Raw genomic sequence first — 27,445 nt, forward strand, 5'->3', positions numbered from 1 at the left:
TTCTTATAAATTGCATCGATTATTCATACTTAACCTGTATTAATAATAACTGTACTTGAAAAACATTACATATTACATTATCAAAAATTAAAAACTATCACTAATGCAAAAAACTTTTTTCTATTAACCATAATTTGAGCAAACGTCTCACTCCTGTATTTAACTCAGTATTTTTAATAGGTATACTGTATTGCAGTGTCCTTATGCCATATTTATTGCAATATCTAGGAACAGCTAGCCCTTCCATTCTAGTAAACCTGGTGTTGTAATCATGAACCAACTTATGTTTATACTTTAAATGTTAATATATTACGATCATGCTATGACTATTATAGTATAATAGACATAATGCCTATTGTGCATTTAAGTAGATTCTAAGATTGTTTAGATTAAGTTGATTCAATGTATTATATGTCCATCTTAGAACAGGCTGAGCCATGTTAGATGCAGACAATCATAAACAGAGAATACTCCGTTTTCATTTTACATTAATTTATTTTATTTTATTTTATTTTATTTGGGAAATCAACAGTTCTACATACATATTTATAGTAAACAAACAGATATAGTGTGTAAACTCGGAACTAATAACAGATTTCCACATAGTATACAAAGTTAGTAAAGAAAATTAATTACATATCAAATAAATACATACAATTTATACATATAAAAAAGTTATTTTCATGTACTCAATAATCAAATATTTTTTTAATATTTATTTTAAGAACATTAGGTTACTGTAAATTGGGCGGGATTATGACAAGAATGCTTGAAGAGAGGATAAGGAGGGGAAGGGAGATGTACATATTTATTATTATAATGTCTACTAAGTTACATAATGCATTTTTAGTGTAAATTTTAAATCTGACAGAGTGATGTTTGTGCAATCTATATTTTTTAATTTTGTAGTGTACACTGAAAAAGTCCTACGAAAAAAAGCATTTTTAACATACGATGTTTTACTAATTGGTACATGAAACAGGTGGTACCGTCTACAAATCCTGGCTGGCACATGTATTGTTATTAAACCAAGCAGCTCTGTACAGTCAACCATTCCTGTCATAATTTTGTAAAGCAGTAGTTGGTCCGCACACACTCTGCGGTATTGTAGAGAAATGATTCCATGGAAGGTGGAGGCAGTGAGAATTGATACATAAGAAATACCGGTTTTGTATTTAAGGTACTTTATAAATTTGTTTTGAATATTTTAGTTTTATATAGATTCCCATTTTATGAATGATAAAATTAAGCATTTTGAAATTTATTTGATTAATTGAATATTTTTTAATCCTCTGCTAGTATAATGGTGTCCGTTTTCATTTTCTAGTTTTTTTAGGTCTAGTATTTCTATCATATTTGTGTGAAACAGAAACGTTGTTTAATTTACCATGATCTTTATAAATGTGAAGTACACACATATAGGAATACAATTATTTTAATATAAGTATTGATTTTATTCCTGGAATTTTGAATTGTTTAACCATTTTATATGTTCTAAACTAGTAATGAGCAGATGTCTAAATAATAACCTAGACGATCGATACTTATATCGAATAAACGCCAATTTCGCTGGCACTGAAACTGAAAATCCAGTTTCATAAATCCTCCCTCGCGCGCTACCGGTCGATTCGGTTCAAGCTTTTGATGAAAGCTCAGTAGTCTACGTTATAACGATCGACTACATCATATTTTCTTTCAGTCAATAGTAGGCCGTAGGCACCGTAATTTGAAATTGAAGCAGTATACTTTTGACAGCATATTTCCTACCCGAGGCGATAGCGTGACGCTAGATTTGACTTTGATGAACGTTTCGGTTAGTGGAGGTAGTTTCCGTGAGCCGTGTCTGATCTTTGAGTGCCTCCCTACTATAACAATGCAATTCGGTATCTTTTATGTAGGTACCAGGACACGTGTGCATTGTCTCCACCCCTCCCATTTCGATACACCCCGTAGTTTGATATTTTTGACCTATTTTTATAATGAATCGAGGGTATATTAATTTCTTCTGCATTTAAATTGTTTTATCTATATACTCAGTTTTTCGGGGCTAGACCGCGAAACTTTAAAGCAACATTCCTGATGATAAACTAACAAAAAACTTTTTTTTTCGAAAACTCATTTTTTTTAATGAAAAAAATACGTATTATAATTTGAAAATGGAGACTATTTTTCTGACAAACTTTTCGGGCAACCATCCCTTCCACTTACCCCTACCCCTCCCCTAAGTAGCCGCTTTCTTATTAAGCGTCCCGTGCGTATCGCTTGTTTTTAAATTATTTTGTCTGCATTTTAATTTTTTTAATTAAAATTAAAACGATTCTATTACATATACCTGCAATATGGCCTTACAAACTATGGCCTTAATTCTCCAATGACCCGTCTTTGTCGTATTGTTAACTCAAGACAGGATCTGGACTTTTTGGTTTAAGTTTACAACGATTTAAACGAGCACTAAATAAATAGTCCATATCTTGTCTTGATGTCCCTTACGTTTGTCAATGCTTCTTTCTTATTTTTTTATGTTTTTAACTGTTCTTATAATGTAATATTAATACCCTATGAATTGTATACATGGACAATGCCCGTTAATAAATAAATAAATATTATCCCATATATTTTTTTTTAAGGTATGGATAGGTAGGAAAAAATTACTTTACTGAAATATACCCGTTCTTGTATAATTATTACTTATATAAAAACTGTATTCGGATACTTAACAAACAAAGAAATAAAGTTGTTAAAATAATGAATATACAGTTTATGTACATAATATAAAGGATGAATGATCTTTAATCAGCCAATGACAGGTCACATAAACGATTTGACTGTACATTTCTTTTCTCAAAAAGTTTATCTACCTATGTTGAAATATTTGACGATCTTTGTGAACTTCCAAGTGGGTTAAAATCCAGACTTATCTAGAAAGATTTAGACATACTCGGAGAGAGATTTTGTTGATTTATTAAGCAAAAATATCGTTTTTTTTTTAAACATTTCAGTATAAAAATAAAGTTTTATAATAATTATAATGCTAAACATGTCACGTTCACAAGATTAAACAAAATTTATTAATATTTTATTTCAGTAGTAAATTTTATTTTTGTTTAAAGTATATATAACACATTTACTTCACACGTGGTTTGTTGTAATACATCTAAGAATTCGTGTCGTCAACTAAAGAATATAAAAAGTAAAGTTGTGTAGAAATAATATAAATTGCAATAAGCTGGCCGTCTTTGCATTTTTTCCCTAGCTTTGGTACGAACACGCACAGCCCGTTCAATAAACTTTGCTAATATGTGCGTAACAAAAAGTTTTGAAATAAATCATTAAAATGTGCGTGCTCAGACAAGCAAAAAACATATGTTTACTTGAATCACCGACAGGCACTAACACATGAACATTGGCTTATTCAAAATTCAAATGCCCTACGGGTACATACGCAGATTGTTTTATATGCAGGATATTTGAGAGTTTTGGAAATACGAGTTACTGTTAAAATAAATATGGTTGTGGAGGGGAAAAATCTAGATAATAGATGTTTTTGACGTAATTGTTTTTAAAAAAATATTTTTTTTATACATGTCTTATTTAAAAAAAAATGTTTTCTAAAATTTAATGATTATCTCTTAAAATAAGATATGGATTATATTTCATAATATTATCAAGCTATCTACATACTTAAAGTGAATTTATATAATTGAATCGGGTTATTTACGCTCTCTTGATGGGGGTACACGAAATATGAATTGTTTTCAGGTTTTCTCAATTGGAAAAAAAAGTAGTAATATTATAATTTTTCGCTTAATTCAATTACTACTTACTTAATAATTTTATTTGCTAATAAAATACACATTTACACATATTTAGACAAGTAATAAGGAGAGGGTGAAACAAGAAGTGCCTTTTCGCGTCACTGATTCTTTGGAAAAACTTTAACGAAATAATATTATTTCGACAAAACGTTCATTCATACTTTTTTATGTTTAGGGTTGTGAAAATATTAACTGGCGGCAGTTAGGACTTAATAACAAAATATCTCCATATTTGTATCAACCATTTATTATACTCACAAGCACTAATGACTGGATTGTATAAATCGTAAAAACAAAATACCTTTCTACTACAAATGCTGATTCGTGAGGTTAATTCAAATATCACAAAGCATGTACAATATATTAAATATATATTTTTTTATTGGTAATAAAAAACTTTTTACTATTATTCTTACTTAAAAAAAGTGATATTGGAATATCCGGTGACGTGCTTCATGGCTTTCGCGACATTTTTTTTTCTTTCGCGACACGTATCAAAAATTGTTAAGTAATTTATATCATGGTGATTGAATTAGTTAATTTTTGTTTGAAAGACCTTTTATGTTACATGAACTTATATTGTAAAGTTATTTTAACGTTTTTAAATTTATTTATTTATTTAATGCACAAAATACACAATTTTATCATAGAACACAATTATATTTTTTATGTCCCGACTTGTTAAAAAATTCCGTGTTGAGTCGGGACTCTTCTATATTTAAATCAAAAACACTTACTAACATATTAAACAATATACATAATATAAATAATAAAAGTATTGTTATATAATTATACTATAGGTTATATAATTATACCATAGGTTGAAAACTTAAATAATGTACAAAGGTTTCTTACTATTTCTTTAATTGTTTCAGATGAGCAAGAACGAGTACAAAAGAAAACTTTCGTAAACTGGATCAACTCCCATCTCTCTAAGGTACTTATTTACATACATTTAGAAGTGCGAAGATTATCATGTTAAAGATGAATGTTAAGTTACTTTGGTACATGTCATGTTAAACATTAAATACATAATTGTTTCGTTTATTTTATAGCGAGTTCCACCACTTAGAGTAGATGACCTGATCCATGACTTGAGAGACGGGACGCGACTCTTAGCTTTATTGGAAATCCTGTCTGGAGAGAAACTGGTAATGTAATGTTTTAAATAATTGTGTAGGTTAATGTTAGTAAATATGAGCATATGACCACTTACCGATTTTTATGTCTACCGGTTTCAAAACGTACCCGTCTCTTCGTCAGGACGCTCACTACACCAACATGCAAATACACTTTCACCTTTATCATCACCGAAGTATACATAGTATTTACGAAAAAATACATAAATTACATGCAGAGTTAAAGAGAATGCAAACACCACCATGTCCGAACATGCACTGTGGTAAAGGTGAAAGTGTATTTTAGTATTTGTATGTTGGTGTAGTGAGTGTTCTGACGAAGAGACGGGTACGTCTCGAAACCAGTTCCCATTAAAAGTCGGTTAGAGGGTATACACTAATATTTACTGACAAATTAAAATGTTTGACCACAAAGTTAATGCTTTGAACATAAATAATTATATATGTATTAAGCGGGTAAGCAGTAACTAAATAAACATCAAACCGTACTTCTGGATGATAATATAAGCCATTCATTTATATTAAGTGAAAACTTTGTTGTCAATAAATTTAAAATTACCCATTTCAAAAGAAAATTTAAACGGAAAATTATTTTAATATAAATTTTATATTTGAAGCATTAACTTTGTGGGTATTTATTATAATAAAATTAATTTGTTTTTAACCACTATTTTTTTTCCACCGACCGGTGTCAAAGCAAACAAAAAATAGTGGTTAACTCTTGTGTGGCTGTGATGTGACACTAGTCGACATAGGACATTAGACTTGAAATATCTCTCTTATTTTTTTAAAATGATAAATTTGTATTTTTTGTTATAAAATGGACATTTTCACACCTGATTTGGAAAGTGAAGTTTATATAACTATGAAAAAATATTTGTCCTTGCTACGCGAAAAATGAATGTCCGCTAATTCAGCAACACATCCATACATATATTTTGTACAAGAGAGAGCACGAAGATAGAAGTCATAAAAAGGAAGACAGAGACGCTGTTCTGTGGCGGGTGTTGTCTAAAATAGATTCAGTCTTCATTCGGTAATGACAGTGATGAGGTACACACAGCGGCGTAGTTGTGATTTTAAATTTATTTTGCTATAACAGGGATAAATTATACGCTTATTCAAATAAATTATGGAAAAAGAATTACCAAACAGTATGTCCCCATGTTTTTTTTTTTAATGTCTGAACTTTAGAAAATTCCGCCTTTTACTAGTGGTAACACGATGTTACATCACCGCGCGCAAAAGTATTATTTACCACAGTCTTTTAAGAGCTAAAAACAAAGTTGTTTTATTTATTTTATTTTAGAAAAAATATTTGGTTCCTCGGTTAAATCGTAAATTTCAGAACATTTCCAAATGTTTGAATAAAGGAAAGAGAAACGCCATTTATGGAAACATGGTTTATGATTTAAACTTTGAGGATGGAATTCAATTGTCAAGTCTATCCCCTATCCTTTTATATTTTCTTAGGACTAAATATTTTTAAAGTGAGAAGTAAAAGAAATATAGATAGACCAGACATTCCGATTTTCTCGGACAAGTCATTTTTTTAAAGAAGTCCCTAAGGATTTCAGATTTATGTTTGAGAGAAAATGTTTGACTGTTTTTTTGGAAAAACCTGTACCTGTGTGGTTTGAAATAAAAAATTCAAAAGTTTATGCAGGTATTCCTATGAATTTTAAACGCGTGAGCCCTGCGTGTGAGTAAATTTAATATTATACAAACATATGGATTTTCTAATTCCTATATTATTTTTTTTAATTTCCATTTCTCCACTGCACTGCCCGCCCATCTCTGAGCGCGACAAAAAGAAATTCAACTTCTTTGTCGATGTCCGAATATATGTATTATTATTATAAAGCTAGGGTTTCCTAGGACAGCGTTGCCCGTATCTTAACGGCCGTAGTGAACGGTGATGCGGTGGACAGCCGTCGTAGAGGTGATTAGAAAGTGGTTTTATTTTTAACGGTGTTATCAACACCGTTTTCCTAGGAAACCACTCTTTAGTCACCGTTACGACGGCTGTCCACCGCATCACCGTTCACCACGGCCGTTAAGATACGGGCACCGTTGTCCTAGGAAACCCTAGCTTTATGGTACATAATCTGTGCGGTTGTCTGTGGTCTATGGTCCTTCAATTATTTTTTGACAGATGCTTGACAGCGCCATGACTTGAACTTGAACCTTTCGCCTGTGTTAAAAACCTTAAATTTTTACAACTCTAATGTTAAAATTTTATAAAAGCGTTTGAATTATAAAAATAATCTGAAATGTTTCGGCCGATAGTTAACCGACAGCTGCTGTGTGAGTAGTAATATATTTTATACGTAGTTTTTATTTCTTACCCGGAATAATATTTGACCGATGATTGTGGAATTTTGCAGCCCATGGAGAGGGGCAGGGTCCTCCGCAGGCCCCACTTCCTCAGCAACGCCAACACGGCGCTGAGGTTCCTCGCCAGCAAGAGAATAAAGCTGGTCAACATCAATCCCGCAGACTTGGTGGACGGGAGACCACCAGTCGTGCTAGGGCTGATTTGGACAATAATCCTCTACTTTCAGGTAAAGTTGTCTCTTCACACGACCCCATTCCTAGGTGAACATTCAAATTGTTCCGCAATGTATAACTGAAGCAATTTTCATTGTTTTTACGCATTATCTGTTACAGATATTGTGCTTGTTTTGTGGTAATATTTGTATGTAGTTTCTTGTCAAGGGAGCTTTCTTTCTTTTGTTTATAAATTAATTTGATTGTTTCAACATATTGTATCAATGTGATTTGTTTCAAAGAAGGACATGCATTTCCACAAAATTTCTTTTTTCCTCCTTTATTTTTGTAGATTTAATAAAAATTCCTGTCCCTTAGTTAAAAAACAGGAATTTATGTGTTAAGATGTCATTTATCTTATATTTATGATGTAAAAAATGTCATTAATCATTTACAATCGCCAGTGAGGAATACATTATAATCAAATCATACATACATACATACCCAATAAATATGTACAACATTTGAAATGATTTGATCAATATAAAATACTTTTGTGTTCATCTTTGGAATACAAAGTTCAATAATTGGTGGTTAATATTTGATGAATCTCCTTCGTACTTAAATGTTAATTTTGTATTTACTTAGGTGGTTTGATTTTGATGGTATATTATCTTAGTAGTAATGTAACTGCACTAAAAAAAATAAAGTTTTACGTAAAGTAGTTTATAATGTTGTGAAGCTCCTTATTTATTTTGTCATATTGTGTAATTGCACAATTGCACTTTGTAAGTATTTAATTTGCCTTTTTATGCAAGCTTCGATCGGTAAAATGGATAATGTTACTTCAGAAACAGATCGAGGTTAGTTGGATCACACTCTTTATATTATTATTCTTAAATTACAATAATGCAGCTGTATTCTTTTAATTTATTAAATATTAATGTGACTTTTGTTTCTTTGTGCAAATTAATAAGATGTTAATCTCATGTTTAATAAAGTTCATAATCAACTATTAACTGACTACGTATTTTTAAAAATCCACAATGCGTTAAAATATACTATAACTGTTGACTGAAAACTATCCCACATTGATCATCTGTTAAATTACATTAGTTTGTTATGGGTTTTAGTATTTTATTAAATACATAAATTAAACTAATAACTTTATCAGTATATTTTGTTATTATAACCATCAAGTACATATTGTTTTTTATGAATTTCATATTGTGTGTATAGATTGAAGAAAATAGTCGAGCTTTGGAGTACTTGGGAGATTTGGGAGGATCTCAAAGTTCTCTGGAGACCAGTTCTTCTGCTGGCGGAGGTCAGGAAAGATGGAAGATGGGTGCCAGGAAAACTTTGTTGCAGTGGGTGGCTAATGCACTGCCAAAGTAAGTTTCTCTTAAAATTAGAACACGGTTTGTAAAATGAACTGTCACAATTATAATGAAAAAATACAAACTGTATCTTTCCAGGGATTCTGGTGTAGAAGTTTCCGATTTTGGCTCAAGTTGGAGAGATGGTATTGCCTTTTTAGCAATCATTGATGCTATCAAAGCAAACCTTATAAACTTGGCTGCCATGAAGAGAGCTTCCAATAAACAAAGACTAGAAACAGCCTTTAACGTGGCGGAAAGTGAGCTGGGTATAGCTCGCTTGCTGGATGCTGAAGATGTAGATGTGGACAGACCCGATGAGAGGTCTATCATGACGTATGTGGCGCAGTTTCTGCATAAATATCCCGAGCCCAAGGTAAATTATCCAACAATATATGTTTTTTTTTATTTTATGTATTATGTGTTTCATATATGCTTCTGCGGCTTCGGGGTGTACCTAAGTAGAAAAAAAAGTTATTTAAATTTGTTCACTTGTATTAGTTGCTTGTCTGGTAGATTTTAAATGCACTGGTTTATGATGTATATCAATATTTATTTATATGATAATATATTTACATGAATTATAAGTATTTTACCTAATTAAAAAATAATTACTTTTTATTGGAAATCTTTTGTTCAATAACATACATAATTTATAGTTTAAAAAAAATTTATTTTCCCTTATTCCAGACTACTGGACCCGATGCAGTTGCTGCTATTCAAGGAGAATACAATGATTTAATAGACTGGTTATTTAAGAAAATACAATTCTTGGAACACCAAGAGGAATCCAACACTTTATCGAGAAACTATGTTGACTTTATCAATTTTAAATCTGAAGTAGACGAGAAAGAAATAATTTATAACAAACTTAGAAATCTAGTAAATTCCCAAAGTATGATTTCGATAACATTAGATTCGTGGAAAGAAATTCAGCAACTTTGGATGAAACTAGAATACTTAATGAGAAGATGGCTCTGGTTGTTAGATTCTAAATTACCACCAGATTTTGGACCCATCGGAGATTGGATGGCCAAAGCGGAATACCTAATTTATTTTGATGAATTGCCAACAACTCTAGATGAGAAAACTGCAGCTGTGATAAGCAAAAAGTTAGAAGAACATAATGCATTCTTCTCAGAGTTACCGTCAGTCATTGAAAGATTTGAAAATGCCAAACACTCACCCACTGCACTTCAAGTGCCGGGAGACCAGCTTCATAATATGGAGCGCAGATTAAGAATTTTACCCACAGCAGCAGCCGAGCGTTGCGCTCGCCTCAAGTTCTTGGAGCACAAGTGTTGCCTTGTAGCTTTCTTAAATCTTACAGAAATCAAACTCAGAGGCTGGACTGTAAAGTATGGCAGACTTCCTGAAGTCGAAAAGTTTTTAGAGGAATATCAAAATTTCGTATCACGTAACAAAATATTCCACGAATTTAATAAAGCTTATGTTGATATTCAACAAATAATTGAAGAATACAGACGAACTTGTAATATAAGCGTGAAAGAAAATCAGGAAATTGACAGATTTATGAGAGATGTAGCTGAAAAATGGAAAAATATTTCTATGGAATTGCGTTGTGTTCAGAGTATGTTAGAAGAAGCTATTACTTACTGGCAAAGGTGGATTCCTCTTGCTGATGAATTTGAATCTTGGCTAAGTAAAGCTAACACTATGATTAATGCTGAAGAAGATCAAAGAATGGAATTTTTCCAAGATATCAGTTTATGGAAAGATAAACATCAACTATTGGGAGATACTGCTAGCTTTTTGGTTGCAACTTGCGAAGATTCAGTTGCTGTTGAATTGAAAAATAGATACACTCATATGACATCGCAATGGGAAAACTTATTTGGGGATGTCAAACATTATATGCATGCTGGAGATATATTACGTTACAGGAAAGACTATAAAGCCGGGATAGAATCATTGAGTAATTGGCTAAGAAAAGCTGAAGCTATTTTGGATTCACAGCCGTTGGCTTCTACCGATAAAATTAAACAATATGGGGATCAATTAGTTAAGTTACAGAGTGAAGTAGAAAGTGTAGAAGAACTCTTTAAAAACATAAGCAAATCGTTCCAGAATATGCTGACGGAACTGCCTCGTGATGAAGTAGATAAAATAATGAATACTTTAAAGAAAGAAAAGGAAGCTCTTGTAAAAGTTAGAGCATTGATTCCTGTTAAACTTCACCTTTACCATCAACTCTTGGTGCAACAAGAATCATTAGAATCTGGTCAAAGAGAAATTAACGCTTGGCTCGATAAGGCAGAAGATCTTCTATCTCAGATAACCTTTACTGGGGGGAAGGATATTCTTCAAAAAGAATTAGACGCTTACAAATCTTTCTTTTCTAGAACAATGTATTATAAATCTATGCTAGAAAGTAAAAACAAGGTCTTCCAAAATATTATTAAGTCAGTCGATCAGGACAAATCTATCGATACATCAGAAAGTGTTCACACTATGAAAGAACTGAATGAGAGGTTTGCTCGAGTAACGCAACAGGCCCATCAGTCTGAATTAAGACTGCAGGAAGCTAGCAGATGTTGGAACAACTTTTCCGACTGTTGCAGATGTATGATAGAGTGGTTAAATCAAGCGGATATGTTGATTGCCGATAAGCATAATATCGAAACAAAGCAGTCAGTTGAACATCACAAGAACTTTTTCACAAAAGTTAATGATCGCCTTTTACATGATTTAATTCAAACAGGGAATGATTTGATTAAATGTATTCCATTTGAACAACAAACTGAGGTTAAAGAGACAGTAGATAAACTTCAGACAAAGTGGCACGAAGTTCTCAGCTTTGCCCCTCTTCATCTGATGAGATTGGAATTCAGACTGGATGAAACAGTCTTCCAACAGTACTTGAAAGATATTGAAAAAGAAATAAACTTTGAGCAACAGGTAACATTAAAAAATTTCATCTAATTCATTTTGACATTTCTTAATTCGCCTCGTATTCAATAAGTTTTTTAGTCTGCTTTCTGTTTTTCATTTGTGAAATAACTTACACCTTACATTTATCAATTCTGCATGGTAATTTTTATTTTTTATTTTCAAGGCATATAACCAAAATGACAACGTAGATGCTATTCTTTCCCGAAACGAGCACTACTTTCAGAATGAAGGAAGAGTCCTACAGATAGAGACATGCCTCCAGAATCTGAGGAAAATAACCATCGGCTACTCGCAGCTGAACCCCAAGGATAGAATACTGGACTCTGAGCTCCGACGATGCGAGGACCAGTGGGAGACCACAACTCATAGAGTGGAGAACTTGAGGCAGCAGCTGCAACAGATTCCTGCCAAATGGGACAGTTACCACCAACACTTTGCGATGATGGAGCGGTGGATGGATCATGTGGATCAGACCATGGGAAACATCGTGAAGGAAGTCAACTCTGCCGAGGAGTTTGAGAAACAGAAGGCTGTGTTCCAGGTATATTTCATTAAATAAAATAATAAATTATAAAAGGGGTAGTGAGGTTACTGAGTGCATAATGAATGTGAACAACAAATGTCTCGAACAAGTATAAGAATTTGTGGGCCTGGGAAGCATATTTTTACGAGATGGAAGGTTAAAAGAAGATGTTTGAATGAGAGTGGACGCGGGTAGCAAAATGAATGGCGCACTAAGCACAAAAATTGCTATTAAAACATGTCAATCGAAGCTAAACTGGCAGTTCACAATGGAGTTTTAGTCCCAAAACTTATGTATGGAAGTGAAATGAAAGCAGAGTGAACGCGGTCAAAATGTGATTTCTTAGACTAATGTGTGGGAAATTAATGCATGACAGGGTTAGAAAAGATGAAATCATGTAAAACGAATGGATGATGAAGGAATGGTAAAACGGATGTATATGGTGAGAATGAATGGCACTGTTGGAAGTTGACGACCAAGAAAGACGTGACTTGATCAGATAAGTTGATATCTCATGTCTGGTCGTGCCGAAAGCAGACACAACCGAATGTAGAAGAATTTAGGAATGTGTGTCCGGTTAGTCGTGTGTGGCGGTCCATCCTCTCCCTACCACAACGGAGAAATGGCGTGATGGTAGTAGTAGTAATATCCGTAAACACGTACAAATGTAAGAAATGGTGTAAACAAAGTAAATATTAGGTTTTCTGTCTTCACTCGTTTCCAAATTAGTAATTATTTTCAGTTTGTGCATCTTTTATAAAGTCTGGAAGATCGTACTGTAATTTGCTGAAGATGTTTTACAACTCTTGCACATTCTACATACTTTTTTTTTTGCAATATGTGTCACATTTCGACTTTGTGCAACACTGTAGTTTATTATTTATTTATTATTCCCTTTCCTTAGGCCACTGCATTGGTACATTGGTACACCAATAGCGGCGTATCTTGATCATATCTATTACATGAAGGTAAGATGACCAGTCTTACGCCTCTGGTGCCAGTCCTGGGGCTATGAAATATTCAAGTGTGAAACACTTTTATAAATAAACATTTCATGTAAACCATGTCAGTAATTGAACCCTCTTGCACGGTGGGTAAATGCGCTGACCATGTGATCACGAGACGGACGTAATAGTAGCTTCATGCGGTTAAGTGTAAATATATATGTATAAACAATAATTCTTCGCATATAATTAATATACCTTCTGTTTTTACATGCTGGAATCATAGCTGAAAACTTTAATGGTAAATTTTTTCATTTGTTTAATAATATTATGCGCTTCTTATGTTTTGAGGTTGTTTAAATTTTTGTAGACAAGGACTGGATCTAATCCCCTAGGGAGTTAGTAAGATTTACATATTACTACAGAGATGGCGAGCATTTTAGAAAAAGGAATATGTTTTAAGTTAAAACCAGCTAATGACATGTCACCACCGAAAAGTCTTTAGACTTAGTGGGTAACTAATTGTAATATGTTTTTAAAAATACCAAGTAGACGCTGTTCTGCAGCACTGAAACTGAAAAAAAAGTAAATGTCTAGACTTACCCTTTCTCTAAAATGTTCTCCATCTCTGTTGTAGTATGTACTTGTACCTACAGACAGTACATAAATCAATTGAACACTTTTTTTCATTATCCAGTAAATTTTATATTTTGTGTTTATTTACGTCTTGCAAATAAAATAAAATAAGTTTTTTTAAAGATAATAAGCCTACTGCATGGAAAATTGGTGAGTGGAAGTCTGATCTACCAGTGTACGTTATCGCGATACTCTTGTGACATAAGACTTACTATTAATACAGAATATTAGAAAATAAATACTTCAATTTTGATGGTATATTTATGTACCTAAAGGATTAAGGTGATGTTTTTACTAAAGAAATTTTTGGAATCCTCATTTGATTTGATTTATTTTGCAGCAAATATGCCGCGAAGCTGATGTTAAACGAGAAGATATGAAATGGCTAGTTCAAACACTGGACATGCTTTCATCGCACTGTACTGAAGAAGAAGCATTCTCGGAACAAACTAAATTAGAGGATTTAATATCCAGATATAAAAATCTAATTCCTACTATCGAAATCACAATGGTGAAAACTGAAACATTTTCGAGATGTTACACTTATAGACGAGAAGTTCACGAAGTTATATGCATCTTAGAACATGTCAAGGAACAATTTATCCGAGACGAGCAGCCCAAATCCTTACAAAATGTTGAGAAAATGATTTTACAACAGCAATCGGCTGTTTCGCAGCTGGACCAACATAGACCGATAGTTATGTCTATCTTACAAAAAGGAAAGGATCTTATGAAGGATAGTCATACGCCCGCATTTGTACAACAGGAAGTTCAGACCTTGGAAAGTGGGTGGAATGATGCTTATGGAATGACAACAGAGAGATTACAAAAATTAAGGGGAGCTCAAAAAGTTTGGTCTAACTACGAAGAGCAGAAAGAAGAAATTCTTAGTGAATTGACTAATGTTGAAAGACAATTAGCCACTCCCTCTCAAGAAGATGTTTACAATTTAGAAAAACAATTACAAAATAGATATGTTATCGATGAATCACTGAAATCAGCAAAAGAAGAAAAGATTAACAAACTTCGTGCGATTTGTACCGAGTTATGTACTATTGCGAATGTAGAACAACAACCTATGTTACAGCAAGAAGTCAATGACATTGAACAGAAACTTTCGGCTACTATTGAAGATGTAGATCAAAAGGTTAAGGATCTTGAAAAATATAATAAGCAGTGGAAAGAGATAAATACTAAATTAGAAAACATGAAAGTATGGACCCAGAAAACAGGGCCATACTTGGTTTCTCAAATCCAATCCGAATCTATAACTCCCGAAGAAAGAGTGCAGAAGTCTACTTCATTACAGCAAATAGTAGAAGAAAAAATTATGATCATTAACCAACTCGCCAATGAAGCAGCACAAATAGAAAGAGGTACTAATTCATTAGATGCCAGTAGATTAAAAGGAGAGATCATCGAACTGGAAAAGATAATTATTGGTTTGCAAAAATCCACTGATAGTCAATCAAGAGCTACACAACAGGATCTTGTTAAATGGCAAAAATACCAAGCTGAAATATCAGAAATTAAACCATGGTTAGAGAAATCTGAAATGAAAGTGTCAAATGGTATGTCTAAACCCTCTACATTGCAAGAAGCTGTACAATTACAGCAACAGGCTAAGGTATTTGAGCAAGAATGTGAGGTACAATTAAATAAACTACAGAATCTAGCCACACTTAGCCATCAAATGACAAATAAAACCAGTGCTCCTGATGAAGTAGACGCTGTCCACTCACGGTGGGCTGTAGTTCATGACATGGCTCAGCAATGGACTAATAAGCTCGATAAATTAGTCAATACCTGGCAAGTGTTTGATGCCGATGCTAATAAATTGGAATCATGGATAACAAGTGGGGAAAAAATGATAGCTAAGAGAACAATCAACATCAACACTCCTCAAGTTGACAAATTGGAAAGAGAGTTAACTAAACTTAAATCATTTAACAATGAAATTTCTCAGCAACAAGCTAAAATTGTTACATTAACTCAGAACTCCGATAGTATTAGTCATGCTCTTACCCCTGAAGCTGGTACAGTTGTTAAAATGAGAGTTACGAATTTGAAAGAACGAGTGAATTCCCTCGCCGACACAGTAAGACAGAAGAGCAATGATTTATCTGATAAAATTATTGAAAGACAAGAGTTCCAAGGCAAGCTAACGGATTTTGAAAATTGGATGGATTCTTTAAAACGTAAAATTGAGCTTCATGACCAAATTCATTCAGATAGAGTTGAACCAGTTTTACAGGCAATGCATGTTTTGATGCAAGAGCATGCTGAAAAACAACCAGAATTTAATGCCATTTATAGTGAAGTAAAGAATATGTCTTTAAACTCAACTCCAGAAGAGTCTAGAGTCTTAAATGATACATATTCTACTCTAGTTGAAAATTATCAGAAGTTAGAGACATACTTACAACAAAACAAATCCTATCTTGAAAAGTGGACAGATTTTCTGAACTGGTATGATGATGCTAAACAACAATTATCTCACATTAAGTACAGAGTAGATGGACAAAAACAAATTCCAGAGGAATGCGAATTGATTAAAGATGAGCTCAATAATATATCAGAAAAAATTATCTCCTGGAACACTCAAGCCGCATCAATTGATAATCTCCCACACATTCCCATAAAGGATAAACAGACTGGTCGATCACTTACTGTTAACAGCCTTTTAAGAGAGTTAGAACAGACAGTTGAAAAACTGAAATCTCAAATCATTGATAAAAAGGACCATTTAGATAAAGTTAATGCGCGATGGAATAAATTTAATGATTTGCAAAAGTCTGTTGAAACAACCTTACAGAGTTCTAAAACAGCTCTCGGTGCAATAGCCAAACAACCAACAGCAAGTAATAGGGAAACCATTACGGAAATATTAAAACATTTAGATAGTTTAGACCACGATTTAGATCAGAAACAACCCCTGAGAGCAGATTTAAGAGAAGAGGGTCTCCATTTGATGCGTGAAGATCCTAATAAGATGGCAGAAGTTCAACAGTTCCTTTCTGCGTGTGATAATAATTGGGAACAAACCAATGGAATACTAAGAGATACGAGGAATAAGTATTCAGTTCTTTCTTCCACTTTACAGGAACTTATGACATTTAAAGGAACATTTGATAGGGATGTTGATAAAGCTAACCAGCTACTAGAGTCATGTTTAGATACTCCTAGTGGGTATATTCCTGCAAATCAAGCTCTTGAAAAATGTAAAAAGTCTGCAGAGATGCTAAAGAGATCTAAAACAACCTTAGATCAAATGGAATTAATTAAACAATCCATTTTAAAGCAGGCAGCCCCTCTGGGTGGATTCGATTCAACATCCATTGAAAATGAATATTTAACCTCTCAAACCCGGTGGGAAAAAGTACACGATGCTGCTATCAAGAGAATACAAGATCTAGAGTCACAGACTATCATTTGGAAACAAATAGATGACAACAAAGATCAGCTTCTTAATTGGCTGAGTGAAACGAGTCAATCTTTGTCCAATGCAACTGATAACTTAGAAGTTAAATTTGGACAATCTACTTTAAATAAATATAAAGAAGAACTACCTCTTTATACAAATATGAAGAATAATATACAGCTGAAAATTGAACAATTGACAAATTTGAATAAAGGTAAACCAGTTCCAAATTTAGCCAATTTGAATTCTCTGCTTGAAGATCAATTCCATGTTCTTAAAGATTTAGCTGATAATTTAGAATCAGCAGCTTCAACTTTAGATTCACAGGAGAAAGAAGTGAGGCGCGACATAAAGAACGTTGGTGAAACCATAAGCAGGTTACGAGAAGAAATTATCAAATGTGATGATATGACTGGAGAAAGCTCAAAAATTTTGGAAAGACTCACAAAGTGCCAATTATGTAAAGAGCAACTAACGAAATCGTGTGATGATATTGATAATATTACTTTAAGAGTCAATGAGCTCAATTCTAATTATCCTGGATTTTCTGAAACAATTGTACCTAAAGAATTAGCGAGTGTTCAGAAACGATATGAAGGAGTAATTGCACATGCTAACAAAATTGAAGGCACTTTGTTAACATTCTTCAAGAAAATGTATACTGATAAATTTGGAATGCTTCAGAGAGTGTTGAAGTCTTTAGAAGAAAAGGCCATTTGGTGTGCACCGGAGTCTGGAAGTGACAAATACAATTTAGAGGTCAAAATGGTTGCCCTTGAAGATGTCAAAAAAGGTATTGCAGATTGTAATGCAAGAATTGAACAACTAAATCAATCTTTCGATCTATTAGAGAGCGTTGAATCACCTGAAACTCTCAAACTTTTGAAAACTGAAAAATCTCAAGCAATTGCCAAATTAGGTGAGTTAAGTAGGTCTTGTGACAGTATCAAAAGTAAATTGCAATCTAACATTGACCTGTGGCTTAAATATGAACTCATGTCAGAAAATGTATCCTCATGGTTAAAAGAAGTAGAAGGAAAAGTAAGATCAGAAACTGTCAATTTGTTGGACTTGGATTCTATTGATGAGAAAGTTAAAGAAATTGAATCATTTAAAAAAGAAGTTGATGGTTATTCAGCTGAAATAAATGCCTTATCACACTTAGGTGATGAAATTGTGAATACAAATCCTGAATCTAGGGTAGGTCAATATGTTAGCCATTTAGTTACACGTTATGAAACAGTAGGCAAATTTTTAGCTTCATATATTGATAAATTGAATGAGTTGAAGAAAAACAAACAGAGATATTTGGACAATATTGAAGCTTTCAAACAATGGCTTAAGGACGCAGCTGGTAAAATACACAAGTATCAAGTATACTGTTCAAGTTCAGCAAGACCACAACAAGCAGAGTTAGATGAGCTGAAACACTTTGCTGAAGAAAGAGAAAAGGGTCAAGCTTTATTGAATGAAGCTGTTGAAGCAGGAGAGTCACTTTTTACTGGAATTACACCTGAAAATAGAGATGCTATAAGGAACGACTTGAGATCACTAAGAGATACTATGGAGACATCTATTGATAAAGTCAATTCAGTTTGCAAACAAGTTGAAAGCATTATGATGCAACGTTCCTCATTCGATGAAACATTTGGACAAGTAGCAAGTTGGATTGTTGACAAACAGAAACATATCGGTACACTACCCCTTAGTGCAACACTACAGGAAAAGAAAGCCGCATTACATGCTAGCAAAAATTTGCTACAAGATATCAATTTACACAAGAGCATTGTTGAACAGCTTAATGATAAAGTTTCATCTTTGTCAGATGATGAAAGTAACAAAAAACTTCAGGATATTTTAAACAAGTATAATAATTCAGCTTCACAAGTAGCTGAACGTATTGTTGTTTGTGATAATCATATTTCTAATCATGAGAATTATTTGCAAATATTAGAAAACTGTAGAGATTGGTTAAATGCCTTAGTAACAGAATCTTCAATGATAGATGACGTATCAGCAACTGATCGTGAAGATGTTGAAAGTAAACTAACAACTGTTGAAAATCTTTTGCAACAAAAATCTGAAGGTGATAAGATTATAGCAGCCTGTAATTCACAGTTACAAGTTGTTTTGAAAGAGACTGCAAAAGAGGGCCATTCCGCTTTATTACAGGAATTCCAAGACCAAAATGATGCTTGGGAATTATTTTTGGCTCATTGCACTCAACATCAAATAAAATTAAAGAATCTTCTTAATGCTTGGACTGAAAATGAACTTACTTTTGATAGTTTGGATGAATGGCTGAAACAAAAAGAAAACCAAATCAGAGATCAAAGCTTAAAAAGTTCATTGGATGCGAAAAAAGGGTATCTTAACAAACTTAAAGGTTTGGAAGCAGAAGTTGCTAGTAAAGGAGACGAAATCGCTAAAACTGTTGAAAAAACTACAACTATGGAGGGTGATTCTGATATAGCTGTTCGCATTTCAAAATTATCAACAAGATATCAAACCTTGCGAAATACTGTTAAAGAAGTTATTTCAAGATATAATACTTTTGTTAATGAACATGAACAATTTGAGAAAGATTATAGTGACCTTGAGGAATGGTTGAAATCTAAAATGGAAGAAGTGAAAGACTTGAACGAGATTGTTGGAGATTATGCCATGCTGCAAGATAAACAGAACAAAGCCAGGGAGCTTTCGGATTTGAAAAACAAAGAGACTCCTAAATTTGAATCATTGTTGGATCGTGGAGAAAAATTATATAATCACACTAGTCCAGATGGACGAGAAATTATTCGACAGCAACTCAGAAATATTCGTTCGCTATGGGAGAGCTTTGGTGACATTTTACAAGATACTAGTAATAATTTGGACCAGTGCTTGTTACAGTTTTCAGATTTTTCATTAGCCCAAGAGCAGTTAACAAAATGGCTGAAGGATGTAGAAAAAGCTATGCAACAGCATACAGAATTAAAAGCTTCTTTGCAAGAAAAACGTGCTCAACTTCAAAATCATAAAATTATGCATCAAGAAATCATGTCTCATCAACAGCTGGTGGAATCTGTTTGCGATAAAGCTCAACAATTAGTTGATCAAACGCAAGATGCATCTCTGAATGTTTATCTGCAGTCTATTAAACAACTTTTCTTAAATATTGTGTCAAAATCAGAACATCTACAAAATAATTTAGAAGATTGTGTTAAAAAGCATAGTAATCTATTGAACGAATGTAAAGACTTTAAAGATTGGTTAAATATGGAAAAAGAAAAACTTCACGAATGTGAAGACGTTAGTGGTGAAAAATCAGAGATAGTTAGAAAAATCGCTACTATCAATGCATTGAAATCTGCTGAAACTCAAGGAGCTAAGAAACTAGACGCGATTCGAGAAACGAGTCTGGTTGTAAATAAAAGTACTTCTCAGCCTGGAATTCAAGCTATCCAATCTGACATTGATGGTCTACAAAGTGAACTGCGAGGGTTCTTAAAATCCCTTAACAATGCTGAAACTAAGCAGCAACATACTTTAAAGCAATGGGACAATTTTGAAAATCAATCGGAAAAGACCTTGGAATGGTTACGCACCGCAGAGTCTTCATTGAGGGATCAAGTGTTGCTTTCAGATTTACCAGAAAAATGTAATCAATTGGAATCATACAATAAAAAACGAGATGATGTTACCAGCAAAGAAAAAGAAGTTGATGAATTTATAGATAAGTCACATACATTACTTCAAATAAGTGGGGTCGAAAGACTGAAGCCTTTAATATCACAAATAAGCAACAGGTATCAACAACTACACATTACAACAAAAGAAGTAATCAATCACTGGTCAAAACTTGTTGAAGATCACAAGAAATTCAATAAATTGTATGAAGAAACTGTAAATTGGTTGAAACCTTTAGAAGAAAATATTTCATTCTTAAATGATCAATCAAATGTAAGCCCATTAGATGTGAAAGCTACCAAACTCCAAGTATTGTTGTTAGAACGTGAAAAAGGTGACCAGAAAATTGCAGTTCTGACAGCGACAGGGGAAGGATTATTGCCAGATACATCAGCTCAAGGTAGAGAGAAAATAAGGCAAGATTTACGCGAGGTGAGAGAGAGATGGGATAAACTGAATGATGGAATCAAACAGCAGCAGAAGTATCATGAAATTCAGTCTTTGCAATGGTCCAGTTATCAGGAAACATTACAACAAACTCTCGCATGGTTAGACGAAAAAGAAAAATTAGTTCAACAAGAGAATGCTGCCTCGACTTCAGTGTCTACACAAGAAATTCGGTCGAAATTATTAAAAAACAAAACTTTGCTTCAAGAAATTCTTTCTCACAAACGAGTTATTGAAGTTGTGACAGAAAAAGCCCAAACCGTTACGGAATCTGTAACATCTGATGAACAGAAAGCTAAAAATGTTCAAGAAACTATTAAATCAATTTGGGATCGTTACAACAAATTAACATCAAATCTTAAATCTTTGATAACACAGTTAGAAAATTGTCTCGATGTATATCAACAATTCAATGATATGCAAAAATCACATCAAGATTATCAAAAGCAACTTTGGGAACGGCTACAGATGTTGTCCGATTATTCTGGAAACAAAGGTGCCATACAGTCGAAGTTGAAGAAGATTCAAGAACTTCAAGATAATGTTCCAGATGGACACAACAGAATTAAAATGCTATCTGAACATGTTAAGAACAGAGCACAAATATTACCTCCGAGGGCTAAGGAAGCCATGGTCAGGGATCTGTCAACGTTGACTGTTGATTTTGAGAAATTTGTCACAGCTTTAAATGATATTAAGAGAGGATTGGAAGATAGATTACAACATTGGTCCGAGTATGAGACCACCCATGAGCGCCTATTGGCTTGGCTCTCTGAAGCGGAAATCAGCCTGAAAAACTTTTCTCCCAAAGCCACACTTCCCGAAAAAATGGAACAGTTGGAGAAATATCAGGTAAAATTATTTCATTTCTTATTACTACTTTTTAGTGAATAACCAAACATTCTAAACAAATTACATAAACCGTAAGATATATATATGTATTAAGATCTTATTTCATTGAACAGGATGTCGTAAAAAGTATTGATTTACACCAAAGAGATTTCACTGATTACATTAATTTGGCAGATTCAATGGATCAAGTAAGATTATCAACATATTATACATAATAAAATGCACTGAATTATTCCCGCACAGAGCACTACCGTGATATAATCATATCACTTTTTAGTTGGATACTGGTGTAGAATGACAAATTGGTGGAATATTTTCAATTCACTGGTTAAAGTTCAATTGTTTTTTAGTTTATTAATACCTCGGCATAAGGGATCAAATTAATAATATAACTTATATTTGGTTTAGTACAGGTTTTCTAAAGAGGAATGAATGAATTATTATTTAAAGAATCGGTAATGGAGCACTCACATCGCAATTAAAAATATTATGTACCTATACACTAACAATAAAGTAATATATTTTTAGTATTTTAATTTTCTCACCTTATTGCGATAACAATAGTTAGGAACCCAGTTTATTTTGCTTTGAAATTGAGAATCTTATTTATTTTACTTCACTAAAACACCTAAAATGTAATACATGATTATTTTTCACATATTTTTTAATCTGTTTTAACTGGTTCTTAGGATTATTTTGGTTTTGGATTGATTTATTTTACATTTAGGTGTTTACAAATCACAATGTAATTTGAAAATATTTATGGTCTCAATGAATCTACGAAATAATCGTTTAGCAAATTAAAATATTACTACTTTTGTATTTACAGATTCTAGTCATTAATCTTAAAAAGAGCGAAGCGGAGTATGATAAGCTTACTGATGATTTAAGTGATTTAATAGAAAATTGTAATGAAACGAGAGTAGCTGTAAATGTACAACAGATAACCTCTAGATTCCAATCAATTCAGGCTACAGCTAAAGAGATTGTTAAGAAATGTGAACAATCTGTAGCAGACCATAATGTCTATCAAGAAAAGTACAAGCAATGTTCTGAATGGATCCAAGCTGCACAGCTTAAGTTTGATGAATTCAAGGATGACGGTAAAGTTAGTAACAGGTCAGATATTTTGGTAAAGAGTGATATACTCAAAGATTTACTATCACAAAAGTCAAGTGCAACATTGTTGTTAAATAATGCTGTGGAGTTGGGAGAGAAGGCATACCTTTCTACTTCCGATGAAGGTAAAGAAATAATCCGACAACAACTTCAAGATTTACAGCAATCCCTAGATGCCCTTTATGATGAAATAAGCAGCACCGAGAGAGACCTTCAAGCTAAGCTTACCAAGTGGTCAGGTTTTGAGGAATGTCTGGAAGGCATCAAAAAGTGGTTACAAAATGCTGAACAAATGTTACCGAAAGAGTTAGAATTAAAGGCTACCTTGGATGAAAAGCGTGGTCAGCTGGCTGTTTACCGAAACTTCTTGCAAGAAGCCTTAATGCATCAACAGGATATAATTGACCTTCGTGATAAAACTGACAATCTTCCTGAAAAAAATGAAGATATATTGAATCAACTTGGAACAATGGTAGAGCAACATAAAAATATATTACAGCGGGCTCAAAAATATGTCGAGAAATATGAGGGTATTGTTAGCGACCACCAGCAATACAGTAAAGCAGTAATGGACTTGCAGGAATGGATTGAAGCTACCCATAATACAGTCAACCTTTGGGGAGACAGTGAATTAGAACGGGTTTCACTTTACAGTAATGTAGAACGGTTGAAAAATTTACAACTTCGCTTACCTGAAGAAAAACCAAGATTGGATTTGATCAGATCTTTGGGAGAAAAGGTAATTCCGGGAACTATTGAATCTGGTCACATTAATATTCGTAATCAAGTAGATTCTTCTCAACAAGAGTGGGAAGGTTTGGTTTCATTTATTAGAACAACAATGGAATCTCTAGAAAATAAATTACAACAGTGGAATGAGTATGAAAACTTGAAAGATCAATGTTTGGCTTGGATTCGTGAAACTGATACAAAACTTCACGCAATAGACCTTAAATCAACATGCCAAGAAAAACAAGATCAATTAGATGCTCTTAAAATACTTCAGGGTGAGGTGAGAGCTAAAGAATTAGAAATTGATAGTGTAACTGAAAAAGCACAACAACTTCATAAAGGAACAATGGGATCAAGGAGTCTTCAAATCACAGAATTAGGTTCTAAATATCAACAGATTTCACAGAAAGTCAAAGACCTTACCATAAGATGGCAACAGTATGTTAAAAACCACCAAGAATTTGACAACAACTTATCAGAGTGTATGGTTTGGCTATCTGATATTAAGAGCAAAATGTCTTATTGCTCTGACTTGAGCGCTTCCACAAAGAAAGATCTTGAAAATAAATTAGTCTTAATACAAGATTTATTACTTATTAAAGATGAAGGATTTTCGAAAGTTCAAAATGTTGTTGAGTTAGCTCAATCTGTCTTGGCTAATACAGCAACCGGGGGTCACGATTCAATAAACAAATCCCTTGCTAAGCTTCAAGAAGAATGGTCTGCATTGGCATCAAAAATGATTGAAATTAAGTCACTTTTGGATGATTCTATTAGTAAATGGTCAGGATTCTTAGAACAGATTCAAGCTCTCAAAAAAACGGTTGAATGGATGGAATCTGCTATACAGGAAATTACTCCATTCCAAACCAGTATGACTGAAAAACGATCACAACTTGAAAAAATAAAGAACATCGAGGAAAAAGTAAGATGTGAAAAAATTGAAGTAGATAATTTAAAAACAAAAGCAGCGGAAATGGTTGAAAGCGGACAGCAAACTCAAGCTGCTTCACAGGCCCAAGAAATATTGAACAAATTTGATTTCTTATTTGATAAGATTAAGACAATTTTATCAGAAAGAGAAGCGCAGTATAGAGATCACAGAGTTTATAAGGAAGCTAGCGATGATTTGATTGCATGGTTGAGCAGAGCTCGAGAGAAGATCCCTTCAATGAAAACAAAAAGTTTAAGTGATAAACTGGCTATTGAAAATGTAGTTGCTCCTTTAGATGCCTTGTTAAATAAGCAAGCACAGGGAGAACTTCTAGTTGAACATCTACAACACACTGGTGAAGTTGTATTAGCCAGCACATCACCAGAAGGACAACAAATAATCAGAAATGATATGAAGGCTCTCAAAGAAAGTTTTGAAGGGTTATTTAATGAAATTAAACAACAGAAGGAACAACTTGAAGCTACTGTTTTACAGTGGCGTGATTATAAAGATGAATATGAGAGATTATCTGACTGGTTACAACAAATTGATATTCTTATAAAAAATCATAAATTAGCAATGTTGGCAACTGCTAAAGAAAAAGAAAACCAAGTCAAAGATGTTGCTCAAATACTTGATAAACTTGAGAAAGGAAAAGAAGATATTGAAAAATTCAACAAAACTGCATCGGGTCTTTTATCTTCACACTTAGATACATATGTTAATAATCAGTTAAGACATTTGAACTCTAGATATCAAGTTCAAGTTAATTTGGCTAAAGATGTATTGAAAAAGGTGGAAACTAACTACGATCAACATAAAGAATATGACAACACACTAGAAAAAGCTAAGAATTGGATGGAAAAGGCTTGGGAGTTAATACGTGGCAGTAGTGAATCTTCAAGCACAAGCAGCAAAGAAGTTCTACAAAAACGTCTTGAAAAAATACAAGATCTTCTCCGGAAAAGAGAAGAAGGTCAAAACCTAATCCACGCAACTGTTAACTGCGGTGAAAAGGTTCTTAGGAACACTCGGTCAGATGGAAGGGATAAAATTAACTCTGAATTAAAAGATATCCAGAATGAATGGGAAAGGCTCGTAAAGAAAATGTCTACTGCCAAAGTACATCTTGAAACAAGTTTATTACAATGGGCTGATTACAGCTCTAGTTATTCCCAACTACAACAGTGGATAACGGATCGTGAAGCCAAATTACAAGAAGTATGTGAACAGAAGGTGGCTAAATCCAAAAAAGGTCAAGAGAGACCATCTGGGTTGACGTCAGGTTTAAGTTTAGGGGAAAGAAAAGCAACCCTTAGACAAACTAATAACATTGTCCAGGATATTGTTTCATTTGAACCTATGATTCAGTCGGTTACATCGAAGGCCTCAGAATTGATGCAAGCTGCACCTGCTTCAGAAATAACAAATAAGTACGAGACTCTAAGTAAGCAAGCAAAGGATTTATATGCCAAACAAAAAGAGACTGTGGAACATCATCAAGCATTTATTGATGCTGGTAATGACTTTGTGCAATGGATTAGAGCAGCAAAAGAACGTCTCGGTAAATGTTCAGAACCGACTGGTGACAAAGAATCTCTGAGTGGTAAAATATCCCAGCTGAAAATATTGCAGAGTGAGCTTCCAGAAGGTCAGCTCAAACTTGAAAAAGCTTTAGAACAAGCTGAAATATCCTGCCAAATTGCCGACTCAGAAGATAAAGAGGTTATTGAGGAAGAAGGAGCTTTAATGCAAGAAGAATATGATGGTTATGTGTAAGTATAATTCAAATTGGTATTAATTTTAATGAATAACAACAGTAATAAAACTTTGCATTTCTAATACCTACATTAAAATATTTACAGAGAGCAATTAAACAAAACAAAGACTCTGATTGAAGAAGGAATAGTGAAATGGACTGAATACGAAGATCAATATAAAGAAGCCGCTGACTGGTTAAACACAACAGAAGGATTAGTTCAATCTTTTAATAAACTTCAAGAAAGTTTAGAATTAAAGAAAACTGTTTTAGAAGAATTCCAGGTAAGAAAAAAAATATTTGTAGATTAATTACAACCAGTTTCAAGTCTACAACCTTAACATTAGGGCTCTTATCAAAAGTTTTAAAAACCATGTATGTATTATTAAAAATATTCCAGGTTCACTTGCAGACGCTATTTGACTGGCAACGTGAGTTGGATAGACTTCATATGCGAGCACAAACTCTTTTAGAAACTTGTGCAGACACCAGAGTGTCTAATGGCATAACACAACTTACTACGAAATATAATGCTCTGCTGTCTCTTGCGAAGGAGATTATGAGACGTTTGGAATTGCATTATCAGGTAATGACAGCGAGGTTTTGGAATTTTATAAAGTTTTTTTCTCTCAAAAATACACTGAAAGACGATTAATTTTTAGTAAAAAGAACC

The 27,445-nt window shown here is 33.4% G+C and overlaps 1 protein-coding gene across 1 annotated transcript in view; it reads left to right on the forward strand.

The window, feature by feature from the left end:
• Msp300 (Muscle-specific protein 300 kDa) overlaps positions 1 to 27,445 on the forward strand; it is a 170,428-nt gene that overhangs the window by 25,837 nt on the left and 117,146 nt on the right. The window contains exons 2-13 of the mRNA XM_088224344.1: positions 4,691 to 4,752; positions 4,871 to 4,966; positions 7,342 to 7,518; positions 8,684 to 8,838; positions 8,923 to 9,199; positions 9,514 to 11,742; positions 11,900 to 12,277; positions 14,180 to 22,228; positions 22,342 to 22,416; positions 23,058 to 26,788; positions 26,879 to 27,056; positions 27,173 to 27,358. Coding sequence (XP_088080470.1) covers positions 4,691 to 4,752; positions 4,871 to 4,966; positions 7,342 to 7,518; positions 8,684 to 8,838; positions 8,923 to 9,199; positions 9,514 to 11,742; positions 11,900 to 12,277; positions 14,180 to 22,228; positions 22,342 to 22,416; positions 23,058 to 26,788; positions 26,879 to 27,056; positions 27,173 to 27,358 — 15,593 coding nt within the window. The remainder of the gene's footprint in view (positions 1 to 4,690; positions 4,753 to 4,870; positions 4,967 to 7,341; positions 7,519 to 8,683; positions 8,839 to 8,922; positions 9,200 to 9,513; positions 11,743 to 11,899; positions 12,278 to 14,179; positions 22,229 to 22,341; positions 22,417 to 23,057; positions 26,789 to 26,878; positions 27,057 to 27,172; positions 27,359 to 27,445) is intronic.

Source organism: Micrasema longulum, unplaced genomic scaffold (assembly GCF_059751315.1).
Source record: "Micrasema longulum isolate JH-2025_06_02 unplaced genomic scaffold, ASM5975131v1 h1tg000280l, whole genome shotgun sequence".
NCBI classification, from domain to species: domain Eukaryota; kingdom Metazoa; phylum Arthropoda; class Insecta; order Trichoptera; family Brachycentridae; genus Micrasema; species Micrasema longulum.